General features: G+C 36.9%; 2 protein-coding genes across 4 annotated transcripts in view; one reads left to right on the top strand and one right to left on the bottom strand.

Annotated features, from left to right (window-relative positions):
• The window catches only part of LOC136845297 (uncharacterized), a 105086-nt gene extending 91652 nt beyond the window's left edge, over positions 1–13434 (bottom strand). For both annotated transcript variants that reach the window (XM_067115487.1, XM_067115488.1), the window contains exons 1-2: positions 13314–13434; positions 8899–9090 (exon numbers count right to left, since the gene is read on the bottom strand). In XM_067115487.1, the coding sequence (XP_066971588.1) occupies positions 8899–9001 (103 nt within the window). In that variant the 5' untranslated portion in view covers positions 9002–9090; positions 13314–13434. The remainder of the gene's footprint in view (positions 1–8898; positions 9091–13313) is intronic.
• Positions 1–17159, top strand: part of LOC136845301 (uncharacterized) — a 567827-nt gene that overhangs the window by 535865 nt on the left and 14803 nt on the right. The gene's annotated exons all lie outside the window — the stretch shown is intronic.

Genomic DNA, 17159 nt, shown 5'->3' with positions numbered 1-17159 from the left:
AAGATGAGACATGAACGTGTCATTCAACAGGAAAGACTACATTTGGACCTTCATCATGGTAGACGTGACAATAGCACTATTGGGAGTGGACTTCCTAACAGCACACCACCTACTAGTGGACATAGCATCAAAACACCTGGTCCCGAGAACAACTCCAAAATCGTATCTTCAACAGCCATGCAGACGAACTATCAAGAAACTGAGTCAACACCATCCAGCTTGGGATAGCCTATCCCAAAATAGCAGAAGCCAAAGAGACAATGCGGACCTACAGCAACTACGGCAAGACAACCCTGCCCTTACATGGAGCAACCTGTCAATCAACAGTGGAGAGATGACCATTGCCTGCGAAATGAGTACCGGACGCCCTCACCCCTACCTGCCAGAAAGCCTCAGAAGAAAAGCCTTCACACTCGCCCACATCCTGTCCCACCCATCAGGCCGGTCAACCGCCTGAATCATAGCAGAGCAGCACATCTGGTGAGGGATGAAGAAGGACGTAAAGAACTGGACAAGAGAATGCATCCCGTGTCAGATGTCAAAAAACACAAGACACGTTGAGAGCGGGATAGGAGAGTTTAACACAAGACACCGCCGACTCGCCCACATCCTTTTCGACATAGTAGGACCCCTACCCCACCTCCGAAGAGTACAGATACCTGTTCACCATCATAGACAGAAATACCAGGTGACCCGAAGCAATACCGATACAACAGCAGACGGTGGAAAGCTGCGTGAAAGCCCTCATCAGATGGTTCAGCAGGCACAGAGTCCCACAGATCATCACAAGTGACAGGGAAGCCAACTTCATGTCTGCCCCATGGAATGCCCTCGCAGACAGTTTGGGGACAAAAACACACACACAATAGCCTACAACCCAGAAGCTAACAGCATCATCGAGAGGCTACACCAGTCATTAAAAGCATCACTCACCCCCAGATATCAAGGTGGGATCTGGAGAAAGGAGTTACTGTGGGTCCTACTGGGCCTAAGAACGACACCACATGTAGCATTCAACGCATCTCTAGCAGAAGTCCTATACAGCCAAGCACTAACATTGCCAGCAGATGTCTTTCAAGATCAAAAGAGCCCAACATCCCCATCCAACATCCGAAAAGCGGCAGAAAGGATAATGCCAGCCAAGACGACCTACCACGTGACCAGAAATGTGTACATCCCCAGCGAGCTGCAGAACGCAGAATATGCATTCATATGGGTAGACACACACAGACCCTCCCCTTTCCCCAACCTACTCGGTACCATCCCTCATCATCCAGAGACGACACAAGGCGTATAAGATAACAGTGGACGGCAGAACAACGTGGGTTTCCATCGATCATCTGAAGCCAGCATACATATAAGACCTACAACCGTAGGCCTCTCCAAGGGGGGGAGTCCTGTAGGGTCCACACGTGGGCCCTACACACATCTTCACTGCACCGGCCAGTAATCCCACAACAGCGACCCTGCGCACCAACGCGCGGACAAAAGAAACACAGCATCTGTCACACATCTTTTGTACATATAGCTCTTTTATTATCATATTAAATGTATCGTCATCATCATAAGCATTGAACTGTCAGCTCTCTGCCATATGTATTTTAACTTCAGTCCTGCATTATGTACCGATTCATACGTATATTTCCATCTGCCAACAAACACAAGTGATTGCGTTTAATCTCTGTTTCTACCTGCCTGATGTCAGGCGCTACATTCCTACTCGCAAGAGCTATTGACCTGTGTGTTTGTTGTCTGAATAAATTAGTAAGCTGTGATCTCTGATATTTACTCATCCCCATCGTCACAGTATTGAAATACACAACAGCGCTGATAATGATGGTAGTAAGAGGAGTAATTGTGACAGATGTATTATTTGTATATGTATTCATATCAGAAATGAATTTCTATCATACAAATAAATTCATAACATATTAAGAGAACTCCGCAAGATAACTTGATGATTTATCATACCCATCGTCACTCACTGGCCTACACAACAGCAGTGATAATATATATATATATATATATATATGTATTATTTATATATGTATATATATATATATAAATACAAATATGATATTAAGATATAAGATAACTATGATTATCAGCATCTGGTTACTCAGTGTATATATATATATATATATATATATATATATATATATATATATATATATATATATATATATATATATGTGTGTGTGTGTGTGTGTGTATGTGTTTGTGTGTGTGTAATGGTCTCGTCTTTTTCAGAGACCAGCAGGTTCAAAACAAAAACAAGCAATTGGGCTGTAACGACTGACAAAAGGTGACAAACAAATGAGGAAGGAGCCGAACAAACCCAAGAAAATTACCTTAAAATTAATTTATTTAGAAATATACAGGTGAGTCAGGTTCAATTTAACATATATACAAAAATGAGTCAGTAATAAATGAACATCAAAAATGACCAAAAACACAAGCATGAGCAACTCAACAAACATTACAAATGACCAACACCATAGGCATTAAACAGTCAGTAAAATATACATGTAAAACAAAATCAATAATCATTACAAAAGCAAATTAATAAACAATTCAAAAGCATCATAATAAACAAAACCCAGGCAGCAAAACTAATTGCATGAACAGGCAGCATAAATATATAACAGTAAAATGAATAGATGAGAAGAACACAGTTAAACAGACAAACTCCTAAGAGTTGTCGAGACAGTCACCACTGTCAATGAGGATGCAGCCAAACGCACGAACTCATCGTGCCACCAAGACAGCCACTGGTTGCCGAACAGGAACAAATCCTCACACAGATGACCAGCAACGGTTGAGCCATCGAAAAGCCATTTGTTGCTGAAGGAACAAATCCTCACACAGATGACCAACAACAGTTGAGCCATTGAAACATCCTTATGCTGCCAACGCCAACAGGTAAAATAATACCTGGTGTCTATCCAAATAATACTATTTGCTGCTCTGCTGCCGAGACTCTGACTTTCTGCCGCTCTGAACTTGACTGATGCTGTCGAAGACAAGCCGACAGACGTCAACTCTCCTAACAAACAAAAAGCACAAATAGGGAAGGAGGCAACAACCTACCGAGGAAACGATCGGCAAACGATTGTCCTCACAGTGTGAATATATGTGTATATTTTATATATGTATGTGTGTGTGCGCAATGTTTTGTATTTTGATAAATATGACGTACATATCCCCTTGAGACAACTTCCTATTTTTATTTTGCGTGATAAACAGATGGGAAACTGGGTATATCCAGAAGGAAAAAAAAAAAACAACTCCAAGGTTAGTATGACCTTCGAAGCGAACGGTAACGCCACAGAAATTGACACAATAATGTAGCACATGCAAAAAACCAAATATATCCTTGAACAATTCTTTCATTCTCAGAATGAAGTATTTCTTATATTTTATTCATGTTTTCGAAAGATTAAGATCTCGTTTTAATGGTGTTATTGTATGAATCAGCCTCTCTCTCTCTCTCTCTCTCTCTCTCTCTCTCTCTCTCTCTCTCTCTCTCTCTCTCAACTCAGTGAAGTGAACACCATCTCGTTTTAATGGTCTTAACTCAGTGAAGTAAATGCACCATCTCGTTTTAATGGTCTTATGGATATGAGTCTCTCTCTCTCTCTCTCTCTCTCTCTCTCTCTCTCTCTCTCTCTCTCTCTCTCTCTCTCTCTCTAGCAACTCAGTGAAGTGAACACCAAATGGTCTGAACACCATCTCTCTTTAATGGTGTTATGGATATGACTCTCTCTCTCTCTCTCTCTCTCTCTCTCTCTCTCTCTCTCTCTCTCTCTCTCTCTCTCTCTCTAGCAATTCAGCCAAATGAACACTTATCTCGTTTTAGTGGTGTTATTTATGGTTATGAGTCTCTCTCTCTCTCTCTCTCTCTCTCTCTCTCTCTCTCTCTCTCTCTCTCTAGCAACTCAGTGAAGTGAACACCATCTCGTTTTAATGGTCTTATGGATATGAGTCCCTCTCTCTCTCTCTCTCTCTCTCTCTCTCTCTAGCAATTCAGCCAAGTGAACACCATCTCGTTTTAATGGTGCTATGGATATGAGTCTCTCTCTCTCTCTCTCTCTCTCTCTCTCTCTCTCTCTCTCTCTCTCTCTCTCAATTCAGCCAAATGAAATGACCATCTCGTTTTATTGGTTTTAATGGTCCTATGTGCTATCTCTAGCAGTTCAGCCAAGTGAACACTATATGAGTCTCTCTCTCTCTCTCTCTCTCTCTCTCTCTCTCTCTCTCTCTCTCTCTCTCTCTCTCTCTCCAAAGCATTGATAGCAAGTGAAGAACTAGACATAATAGGTATCACAGGAACAAGGGTACGGGAGGCAAAAAGAGACTTTGTAGGAGAGTACCAAATAGCAAGATAAATTGTTCAAAACAGATAGACCCAATAAAAAAGGTGGAGGCGTTATGTTATATGTCAAGGACCAGTTCAGTCCAATAGAGTGTAAAATTACAACCACGCAAGAAGTAACTGGCATCAAAATAAGCAGTTTAGGGAAGAAGCTAACTCCAATACTAGTGTACAGACCTCCCCACCAACCATAAATGTCCGACAAGGAGCTCTATGCACTACTAAGACAAGAAATAAACAACAAACTCTGCATAATAATGGGAGATTTCAATGCAGCTGTGCACTGGGACAGTATGACCTCCACATCAAACTTAGAAGGAAAGAGACTTTTAGAATTTGTCATAAATGAATTCCTCCACCAATGGAGGAAACCTACTAAAGGAAACAACATACTAAGACATCGTCCTGTCAACAGAAGATAACCTAATGTCTGACCTTTCAGTAAGGGCAAATCTAGGCAAAAGCGACCATAAAATTATTACATTTCATATTAATATTTGCCATAAAAAAGAAAAGAAGATACTAAAGAGATTAGACTACCGTCGAGGAGACCTAAAAAAGCTACAGGAGTATGTAAAAAATCTAGAGTGCGACAAGAACACAGACATAGATAAGTACTGGGAGGGAAGCCTTTCTAGAGGAATACACAGAAAAACGCTCCAGGTGTATACCATTCAAACAAATACAGACAAACGGCAACCTCAGCCTAAGTGGTTCAACAGAGAAATTAAAAATAAAATAAGAAAAAGAGACAGATTGCACAAATCAATGAATCCACAACCAACACCAGAAGAAGCAGGCAGGCTGTAGAGAACTCTGTAGAATAGTGGACAAATCAGTAAGAAATGCAAAGATAAATGAGGATAAGAGAGTTGCAGCAGTTTGTAAGGAAAACCCAAAAGAATTCTTTGCGCATGTTAATAGTAGGAAGCCAATAAAAAATAGCATAGGTCTCTTAAGAGGCAATAGAGGAAACCTAGTGAACTCAGACTTGGAAAAAGCGGAGTTACTGAATAAATTTTTCACTAGTGTTTTCACAATTGAAGACACTACCTCAATCCCTGAACCAGCTATTAAATATGAATGGGCAGAACCGCTTGACAAAATAATGTTTACAGAAGAAGACGTTAAAAACAAAATAGAAAAACTAAACAAGTTCAAATCTCCTGGCCCGGATGGGATTCATCCAAGAGAAATTAAAGAGTTAAAAGGGGAGATAGCTTCCCACCTATATAAACTCTACAGAAGAACTGCAGAACAACGAAAGGCACCAAAAGGATGGAAACTTGGTAATGTGCCCCCAGTTTACAAAAAAGGTCCAAGAGAAGGCCAGGAAATTATAGACCAATCTGTCTAACGTCAGTCCCTTGCAAGATTTTTGAGTCCATAATTGCAGATCAAATTGTGGATCACATTGATAGAAAAACCTGATGTTAAACAGTCCTTCAGACAAAGTAGTTCCTGCCTATCAAACCTTTTGGAGTTATTTCATAACATGCTTGGTATTTACGACAGTAGTAGGGCAATATATATACTCTACGTAGATTTCCAAAAGGCCTTTGACAAAGTACCACACAAGAAACTAATGACAAAAGTTAGAGCTTTAGGAACTGTAGGAGAAATAGCAGCTTGGATCGAATACTGGCTAACTAATAGAAAACAGAGTCGTAATATAAACGGAGAAGAATCAGAATGGGCAGATGTGACAAGCGGAGTTCCTCAGGGTTCTGCCCTTGGCCCGCTCTTGTTTTTGATTTACATCAATGACACTGATGTAGGCTTAACTAGCAGGATAGCCAAATTTGCAGATGACCCCAAACAAGGTGTAAATGCAACAGACCCAGATACAGTGGAAAGTTTAAGAAATGATCTAAGGAAAATAGGAGTGGTCAAAAAGATGGCAAATGCCTTTTAACTTGGATAAGTGTAAAGTGTTACAAATAGGAACGAACAACCCTCATGCCAACTACATGCTGCTTGGGAATGACATAAATAGTGTAGAACAAGAAGAAGGCCTAGAGTCATTATTACCAAGGACTTAAAGTCCACAAAACAGTGCATAAAAGCTGAAAAGAAGGCACAGAAACTAGTGGGATACATAAAGAGGCAGTTCAAATGCAGAAGCAAGGAAACGGTGCTGCAGCTTTACACATCCATAGTTAGACCTTATCTTGAAAATGCAGTACAATTTTGGTCACCAACACTAAGAAAGGACATATATAGATTAGAAGGGGTACAAGCAAGAGCCACATAGTTCATTCCATCCATCAGGCAAACAGGTTACCAAAGACGACTAGAGAGCCTGAACATGTATGGCTTAGAAACACGACGATTGCGAGGACAACTAATAGAAACATTCAAAATATTGAAAGGCATAACAAAAGTAGACAGTAACCTCTTCACATTAAACTAAAACCAGACGAGAACTAATGGATGGAAACTAGATGAAGAGATACAACACTTCTCATCGTGGGAACTGCACATACAAGACATGTGACACATGGAATAAACTGCCACCACCAGAAGTTGTCAACAGCAACAGTGTGGAAGTTTCAAAGAAAGCTAGACAAAATCATTAGAACACTGTGAATGAACAGCAAAACCTGCGCCTGGAGATAAGTGAGCACATGATGTCTCCTCAGATGGACTAATAAGTTTTTGAGACATCCTATCCTTGTAAGTCTCTCTCTCTCTCTCTCTCTGTCTCTCTCTCTCTCTCTCTCTCTCTCTCTCTCTCTCTCTCTCTCTCTCTCTCGTTTTAATGGTGTTATGGAAATGGAGTCCATATCGTTTTAATAGTCTATGGACTGAGTCTCTCTCTCTCTCTCTCTCTCACGCATTTCAGCCAAATGGACACCATATCGTTTTAATAGTGGTATGGACATGAGTCTCTCTCTCTCTCTCTCTCGCGCGCGCGCGCATTTCAGCCAAAATGGACACCATATCGTTTTAATAGTGGTATGGACATGAGTCTCTCTCTCTCTCTCTCTCTCTCTCTCTCAAGCAAGCAAGCAAGCAAGCAAGCAAGCAAGCAAGTCATCCAATGAAGAGGACATGAAAACGTTAAATATTGAATAGTAACGTTTTAGGAAATAAGCGTCCGTATCAACACTTGCTGTTAGATAGTAAGTAGTATTACCATACAGATTGTATGAAATGCATTCATGACAGTTATTTAATATATGTAAACGAGCGTCGCAACGGCCTCGGTCATCGCTGGTGTTTTTGTACTTATAGAGTTATCGTCTTCAAGATCTTATGAGTGTTAAATTCTATTATGTTTAGCTCAGTTAATTATTGTTATCATTTATCATTAGGAAGGTTTTCCACTTCTCTGCATTAATAAGAGTTGGCTCAGCAATTCCTTTTATACTTCCCAGTATTTCCTTTGATATCCACTTTAGGGTTAGTGCCGTCAGTGCACCTCACGCGCGCTGCACCGTAGGCATGACTCAAGGTTCTTTGCAGCGTCCCTTCGGCCCCTAGCTGCACCCCCTTTCATTCCTTTTACTCTGCCTCCATTCATTTTCTTTCTTTCATCTTACTCTTCACCCTCTTCTAACAATTGCTTCATAGTGCAACTGCGAGGTTTTCCTCACGTTACACCTTAGTAACCTTTTACTCTCAATTTTCCTTTCAGTGCTGAATGACCTTATATGTCCCAGCGCTTGGCCCTCGGCCTAAATTGTATATTCTATTCTATTCCATAACCACTTTGGCCTTTTAAATTTCCTGCAGATTATTCCACGCTCGTCGCTGCAACTTCTCCGTGAACCTCTTTTTTTCGTCCTACAGTTAACTAATATAAGTAATACTAAAATCCAGTAACTATTTCAAGACCTAGATTTTGGGACAGCTTTGCACTGTCTTGGTTCCTTGAATACATATATACAAAAATTTCCTGTTTATTGATGTAAAGAAAATTGCTTAATATATATATATATATATATATATATATATATATATATATATATATATATATATATATATATATATATATATATATATATATATGTGTGTGTGTGTGTGTGTGTGTGTGTGTGTGTGTGTGTGTGTATACAACTGAATCACGAAAATATGGATCGTGATGAATATATAAATAAAGGCAATACCACGAAGCAAAGTCAAACAACGGAGTGGTGCTAGGCCTTTCGACTTACTGTTCTTTACTTAGCTAAGCAATGGACAGTAAGTCGAAGGCTTACACACCACTCTGTTGTTTCATTTTCTTCCGTGTCATTGCCTTTATATATATATATATATATATATATATATATATATATATATATATATATATATATATATATATATATATATATATATATATATATATATATATATATATATATATATATATATATATATATATATATATAATATATATATATATATATATATATAACATATGTGTGTGTGTATATATGTATGTATATATATACATACATACATACATACATAAATTTACATATATATACATACATACGTACAGTAGAGTAAATGAAAATGAAATACAGCCAACTCACCAGAGGTTCTGCCATGATAATCGTTGCGGTAGTAACCGGAGACTGTCGATGCCATCATCAGCCCCATCATGAGATTCATCTCTGGTCTCATCTTCACTCTCATCCCTTCCACAGCTCGGCGTTTTCCCTCCCTTCTCTCTCTTTCTTCTCTCCTCGCTTTTCTCGTTCTCCTTTCGCTTTTGCGTCTCTTCGCTGGAGGCAAATGGTTGGTAAACGGTTAAGTGGATAAGAACTCGTGTCACTGTAACGATCTTTTAAAGCGTCTACTGTTTTGGCTTCAGTTCTTTTTAATGAAAATGGTATATTTAAGAATAGGAATTAATTTATGAATGAAAATGGTATATTTTAATAATAAAAAGTAAGCTTATTAATGAAAATTGTATATTGAAGAATAAGAATTAAATTTATTAATGAAAGTGGTATATTCAATAATAAAATTTAAATTTATTTATGAAAATGGTATATTTAAGAATAAAAAGGAAATTCTCTTCTGGACCTCATGGGAGGATTATCCCTTCCTAATTTGGGGGGGGAACCTAACTTGACCCGGGGTCATTGAATAGTAAACATAGATGTGTACAAGAGAAATTGTTGACTTGAATGTTTTTACAAAGACATAAGCCCGACGTATATGTGCATATGTATGTATGTATGTATGTATGTATGAGAAGGTGGAGCACTCAGCCATTCCTCAGAACTGTAGATAAAAACTGTCATTGTATAGAGAACTCCTATTGTTCTTTGTATTGTTGCCGTTGCTAAGGAAATTTAAAACACACTGACGAATTAATTAGTTTTTTCTCTCAAATAGCAAGTGATTATTTATTGAGAAAATGAGGTCAAATAGAGATAAGATCGCTATTTGAAAAAAAGCTCTTGTAAACTTAAATTTATTATTATTATTATTATTATTATTATTATTATTATTATTATTATTATTATTATTATTATTATTATTATTATTTTCTTTTATTTTACCCTAATGTCCCGACGCACACAGAGGTGGTCATCTAATGAGAGAATTATTATTATTATTATTATTATTATTATTATTATTATTATTATTATTATTATTATTATTATTATTATTTTATTTTACCCTTATGCCTCAACGCACACACAGGCGGTCATCTAATGAAAGAGTTATTATTATTATTATTATTATTATTATTATTATTATTATTATTATTATTATTATTATTTTCTTTTATTTTACCCTTATGCCTCAACGCAAACACAGGTGGTCATCTAATGAAAGAGTTATTATTATTATTATTATTATTATTATTATTATTATTATTATTATTATTATTATTATTGATTTGGGAGAAAAGCTCTCTATCACGAGAGTTCATAAATGTTCTAAAGGGTCCACAATAATATAAATGTTTAAAGCTCGTGTAAAATTTTTAAAAGCTTTCGAACCCTTCTCTGGGTTCATCTTCAGTGGCTGAAGTTGAACCCTAAAGCTTTTATAAATTTCACACGAGCCTTAAACAGCTATGTTATTGTGGACCCTTTAGAACATTATTATTGAAAAATGTGCGCACCTCATTACGGAACTGACTGAAAGACAATTAAATTTACTTATAAATCCTTTATGGTAGAATGCTTTAAGTGGAGATAGAATATCAGAGCTAATACTCAGGTAAATTTGTTTTAATTCATCCAGAAAAATAAACAATATATATTTGCTCTTCTAAAAAAAATCTTTTCTCTCGGCTCTGTAGCTTCAATGTAGGGAAAGTCTTCGTTCTCTTCGAATGCCGAAGAAAGTGGAGAGTTACGGAGATTAGAAATTGAAATCAGATGTTTATCAGACTCCAGAGTTCTCTTTTCTCTTAGAGAAACGTGTCTCTTTGGAGGTAGATGAAGTATTTTAATTCTTTTCTTACATTTATTGGAAAAGGTCTTTTTCATATATATCGCAGTTGTTTAAATGTTATATTTTGTTAACATCAAACCATGTTTTATACTGTCTTTTAATTAATAAAGATATTTCATGGAGTCTTAATAAAGCAGCTCGATCGTTTTACGGTGGTATTAGTAGATTATATTTGTATCATTAGTAAACACCTTTTTCATGTCCCCTTTTGATTATGGTCCCGTCACACAGCTCACAATCTGTAGTACCCGTCTACAAAAACAGTATTATCAATCGTTTTTATAGCAAGATAGAGCTTGTAAGGCCTTATAATATCTCGGTAATATTTCCCCAAGAAATTGATCAAGAAACTTGTCCCGGCATTTCACTGTCATGTTTGCCTTATCCTAAACTAGAGCTAAAGCACGTGAGGTTCTAGTTAAAGCTCACTTTATCGAATTTTGCTATAATGCCTCCTTTCTACAAAACCTGATCTATTGATGATTAATCAACTGATAGTTTCCTTCTGGCATGGTCGTCCTCTATTTGCAATTGGGGAATCTGATGGCATCGCTCCATCTATCAACTGCCGGTCAATAGCTCTGTTGGTAAAACAGTTACAAGTTTCTCATCCAAGCTAAGCATTCTGCATTGCTGTACCTTCTTCTTTCGCTGTTTCCGACGGCGATGAATCTATTCTCTCATCTACCCTACCACGGGATTGATCTTATCCCAGCACTTCTCAAGCTCGTAAATCTTTTCAAGCTTAGATCAAGTTGCCGATTTTTTTATGGTGAGCAGTTCTTGAATATTTGGAGTTTCATTTCAGTTGCTCAAGAAGATTCAGCTTCCCTTCTCTGTTTCTGGTACTTCATAAACCTTCATAGAAATGTGTTGAGTGTTGTAAAGACAGCTATTTATATCTGCTAGTGTTCCGGCTTCTGAAGACATTGGGAGCTATCGTTGAATGATCATATCACAGGTCAGGGTAAGTAAGCAAGCCATCGGTTGGCATCTATACATAGCACATGTGCTTCTCTGAGCAACCCATCACATCACTGTTTTACTTGTCTGTCTTTGTATGGAGCATTTCCTCATCCACTAGAGAAAATTCTCTTTCCATCTTCTGCTTGTTAACGTTGAACTTAAAACTTGCATTCTCTGCATCAATTAATGGCCGCACTAGTAGCTTGACCTTTGGGCCACTTGTTTCATCAAAAAATGGCAACTTTCTGCCATAACTGTTGACACTTCTTCTGAGGCTGTTCTAGGAGAAAGGGGCCGCAACGGCATAAAGCCTGTTTAGTTCACAACCAACCAACAGCTTAGGACATTGCTCTCGTGAGCTACAGGGCTGCATGAACTATCAGAGTAAAATAGTTTTACAATTTTTTTTAGTTTAATTCTTAAAATATGGGACTTTATCTCTTCATTTTCTCAAGGTTTTAACTTGTTTAAGCTATGGAGACAAGTTTATCATCGCCTAAGACACAAAGAGACTCTCTCTCTCTCTCTCTCTCTCTCTCTCTCTCTCTCTCTCTCTCTCTCTCTCTCTCTCTCTCTCTTCTCTCTCAGTGGGCAGGTTAAATTTTTGAAGTTTCTTAAATCTCCGTCACCTCGCTTTGGAAGAAAAAGTCATTGATACTTTCAGTGAGTCAGCTAGTAATGGTTCTTAACCAGTATCTATTAATGCAATTATTGGAATGTTGTGTGAATTTCAGTTATCATTTTATAGATATTGTTACATAACTTAGGTCATGTTACTATTTAAATATTTAGAGATTTTCGAATGTGTACTTGTACATAAGAATTTTATGCTTCTCTTGATTGTGTCTTGAAACTTGTTTATGTGACGTAGATGCCTAATAATGTGAGTTTGAGTCTGTACTAATGTAGATGTGTGTTAAGGGAGGATGTGCTGAAAAGGAAATAGATGAAGATAAATGAAAGGATAAGAAGAGTGTTGAATATTAGATAAGAATACCCCCAGCTTGAATCAAGCTTGGAAAAGCAATGCTGTTTGAACTAAAAGACAGTTCAGAAAAAAGTAATTGATGATTAACGCTCTCTTTAATAGGAAAGTTAATTAAATGTGAAATAATTGAAAACGTGATTTAGCTGAGGTGTCCCAAAAGGAAAGAATAATTCTTTTGATGTGTCCTAAAAGAAAGAAGCAGTTTTGTGACGTGTCCTAAAAGAAGAAAACTTTGGTAACGTGTCCCAAAAGGGATAACAGATTTTTTAATTTGTCCCAAAAGGAGAAAACAGTTTTTTTAATATATTCAATAAGAAGAAAACAGTTTTTTAAATTCCTAAAAGAAGAAAACAATTTTTCTAATGTGTCCCAAAAGAAGAAGAAAATTTTTTGATGTGTCCCAAAAGAAAAAAGCAACTTTGTAATGTGTTTCTAAAGAATAAAACAGTTTTTCTAATGTTTCCCAAAAGAAAATAATTTTGTTAGCGTGTCCCAAAAGAAGAAAACTATTTGGCCAACGTGTCGTCAAAGAAAGGGGAAATTCTCTAAGCGTGTCTAAAAATAATAGAAATTTACCGTAAAATAAAACCACACAATTTTTCTAAATTGTCCAGAAAGAGGCCTCCCGCGACCCGCGAAAATCAGAATTAAAAAAAAAATATATCACCACGGACCGGCACAGTCTGATAGCACAACTGTTTAACGACTGAGGTCGTCCTCAGTTGCAGTCCGTATGGTCTCGCAAAACGAGCGGCATACCCCTCACAGAGAGCCACTTCCTACCCATCCCACACCCCCGCTATTATTTTACCATTCCAGCATCCAAGCGTATTTACGTACATATGTACGCACGAACAACTCGAGGCGTTTCGACATCAGCATTGTTCTATGCTGATTTACGGGCCACAGACATACTTCCGGTTAAATGATGCAGGCGAAAGTTGAGAGGTCGAGCCTAATCTGGTATGCGATACTCTGTTTTTCCTCTCCGCTGTCGATTGTCTTGGTTTATTGGGGATTTTTTTAAATGACGTAAGGAGATGAGACCTTGCTCTTACAGCCTTAGTATATAACCTTAGTACATTGTAAATTGTTACAAAAACACAATTTAAGGACGTGCTTGGAAACTCGCCAGTTATCAGGAAGGTCGACTGAAATATCAGATTAGATTTAGACAGTCCTTTTGAAGTAAGTTAGTTTGCGTGTGTATATCATTTATCCTTGGAAAATGTAAGAAGAATGTCTTTATAATCAATACAGCATAGCTCTGAAAACAAAAGTTACTAAAATTCCTCTATTTACTTTAACTTTCGTGTATTATTCAGTGATAAGAAATTAACACGAAGGTTCAAGACCTTTAAATCTTTGTCTTTTTTTTTTTTACTCTCTGGAAATTTAACAACTGAGTATTCTTATCAGACACTGCCCAGGGGAACGCCCTATTCGTTAAAAGACTGGCGCTTATGCTCAATACGGTAATGATCAGTGTTTTTAAGTGTGTTGGATCGATCTATGTGATTTACAACCAGTGTGCACGAATTCTTCTTGCTTTTTCCAACTATCAGAGACGCCGTAGTGCCAATTATCTCATTGACACTCTGCTTTGAAAAATGATTCTATGAAGCCTCTTGCAATGTCGATTTAATTCTTGTTTAGGTGGAGAAATATTAGCCTTCCTTTGTGTAACTAATCGTTGATGGACACGGAATACCTGACTATCCGATCAGTAAAGATAAAATCAATATTGCCTTTGTTTTTTAGCTCTCCGCGGAATACAAGGCGGAAAAGAGTCAGCATAGACAAACTTTTGTGCAGGAAAGACCTTTGTTGTTTTATAGAATTCTGTTTTTAGCAATCGGTTGAAGGGTCTATTCAATTCTCTCTCAACCTTATTCATTTACGCCAAGCTGGAGAGGGTTTGAGTCTTTCTTATGTAATTTTGTGTCTTCTTTATCAATTTTATATTTCCTTTTGTTTCCTGTGTCTTTTCATAGAGTAAATTACCTTAGAATTGGCCATACCAATGGGCGTAGCTACCATCTCTTTGCTTGAAACTTTATCATAGAAACTTTGTGTGTTACGAATACATTATGCTTTGAGTTTATAGTCTGTTTAGAAGAAGATTTAAAGAAAGAAAAATATTTTTTGTCTTTTCTAATAAGTGATCTCTTCTTTCTGTATTTCCCATTACGTTCTGTTACCTCATTCAAGTGAATACCATAATGTTCTTTGGAAGCTTGAATAGCAAGTCAATGGCCCCTTTGGGCTTGTTCCATATAAATAGGATTCATCTGAATAATAATAACAATAATAGACCCTCTTTCATGCATGTAGTGTTGAAGATGATAGCTGCATTCGGTGCATCCAATAATAAAAATAATAATAATAATAGGAAAACCAAGTAGTTAAGGCTAAGGACCTCACCTCATACAAAAAGCACACAAAAAAATAGCTAAAAAAAAAAGTGAATAAAAGCCGTTTAATTATAACAGTATCCACAGTTAATGTGGGGTTTTACTTGCGTAATATAATGGCACTTTGCTCTCTCAGTCTAAAACGCTCGAAATGAACATTATCATGATTTGCTTTTTTGAGTCCTTTCGACTCTTCTTTTGTTTCTTTTGTGTAGGATTTTTCGGTTCTCCGCCCATTTCGTCAACCTTCCTGTGCTTTGTGACGCTTATGAAATTAACAGGGTGGGGTGGGGACGGGGAAGGGTTTGCTGTCTGTTGCGTACGAGTATGGGATGATGCGAAATTTTTTTTTTTCCTCCGATGTGTAATTTTGAGTGATGTGATACGATGCTGTATTGCTGGTTAATAATAATAATAATAATAATAATAATAATAATAATAATAATAATAATAATAATAATAATAATAATAATAAATTCTTTATCATAACCAACATACATGGTTTAGGGGTTAATAATAATAATAATAATAATAATAATAATAATAATAATAATAATAATGGAGGAGACCTTCTCAGAGGGCAGTAGCATTTAAAATAATGGGTATTTCTACGCCATTATTTTCAATAATAATAATAATAATAATAATAATAATAATAATAATAATGGCAGTATGTTTGTTTTACCCATGGGAACCAACTTATGGATTGTCCAGAGAGAGAGAGAGAGAGAGAGAGAGAGAGAGAGAGAGAGAGAGAGAGAGAGAAATGCTGCCTCTCTCTTTTCTCAGTATGGCTCTGGGGTAAATATCTGCAGAGAGATGTTTATATATTATCTTCATTCTCCGTTCCCAGCTGCGCCTGACAATAGTCGACTGACCACCAAGTACCCTATTGGTTGATTAGGCTAAGAAAAAGGGGGGGGGATTTTAAAGGGAATGTATCAATAATGCTTTTTGTTCACCTGCAGATAATTTATATGAATGTTTATGAACTACTGAAATTATTATTATTATTATTATTATTATTATTATTATTATTATTATTATTATTATTATTATTGATAATGATAATAATGACAATGATGGCACGCCTAGGCTAAATTTAGATGTTAAACGTTCTGTACTGTCAAATTTGTGTGCATAATATTTAGGGTGGATCCTTATATAGTTACGTTACGTAATTTCCCGTCATTCCCCATATAGATAGTTACGAGAGGTTTAAGTCTTTTTTTTTTGCCGAATTCCATTCACAAAAGGCCTACTTTCATACCGTTATACTTCTGTAACTTTCTCTTTCACGATTGCTGAAAGGTAAAGGGAAAGAATGTGACTGTATGATTTCCTTTCGTTTATGATTCATCGGGTTCAGTTTCTCTCTCTCTCTCTCTCTCTCTCTCTGTATGTGTATGTATATATATGCATACATATATATATATTATATAGATACATATATGTACATATATATGTATATATGTATTATATATATATGTATATACATATACATGCAGTGTGTGCATAAGGTGTGTTTGTATTTATGTATGTAGCCTATGCTCCTTAGGTTAGTATACAAGGCGGCTCAAAAGGAATAACAATAGGCAGTCTTTTACTGCAAACAATGTTGGTTTCTAGCATCACGTTTAATAATACTCAGTTTGCTAGGAGTTTTATCTTGGCTACAACTTAAACGAGGAATAGTTTACCTAGAGCAGTTGTGGACTCTTGTCCTGATCTCCGAATGTTTAAGCAAGGAGCAAATTCATTTCTACTGTCTGCTGCTGCTGACGTCTCCTGAATTTCAGATGTATCGTTTTTTTTTCAATTTCCTCATGTTAATTTGTTTAATAATTTATAACTCTATTCCTCGTCTTTCTCTCTGCAGGCTGATTTCCCTTTGGAGCCCTCTTGGCTTTATAATCTTTTGGCTCTGACCTTAAGGGTTTTCACCTGAAGAGTTCAAGAAAGAAAGTTCCTCGTTGGACGGTTCGATAGAGTTCTCGGCTAGCACTCT

Source organism: Macrobrachium rosenbergii, chromosome 13, assembly GCF_040412425.1.
Source record: "Macrobrachium rosenbergii isolate ZJJX-2024 chromosome 13, ASM4041242v1, whole genome shotgun sequence".
Lineage (NCBI taxonomy): Eukaryota > Metazoa > Arthropoda > Malacostraca > Decapoda > Palaemonidae > Macrobrachium > Macrobrachium rosenbergii.
The sequence above is the reverse complement of the archived record's forward strand: the minus strand, read 5'-3'. Positions and strand labels throughout refer to the sequence as shown.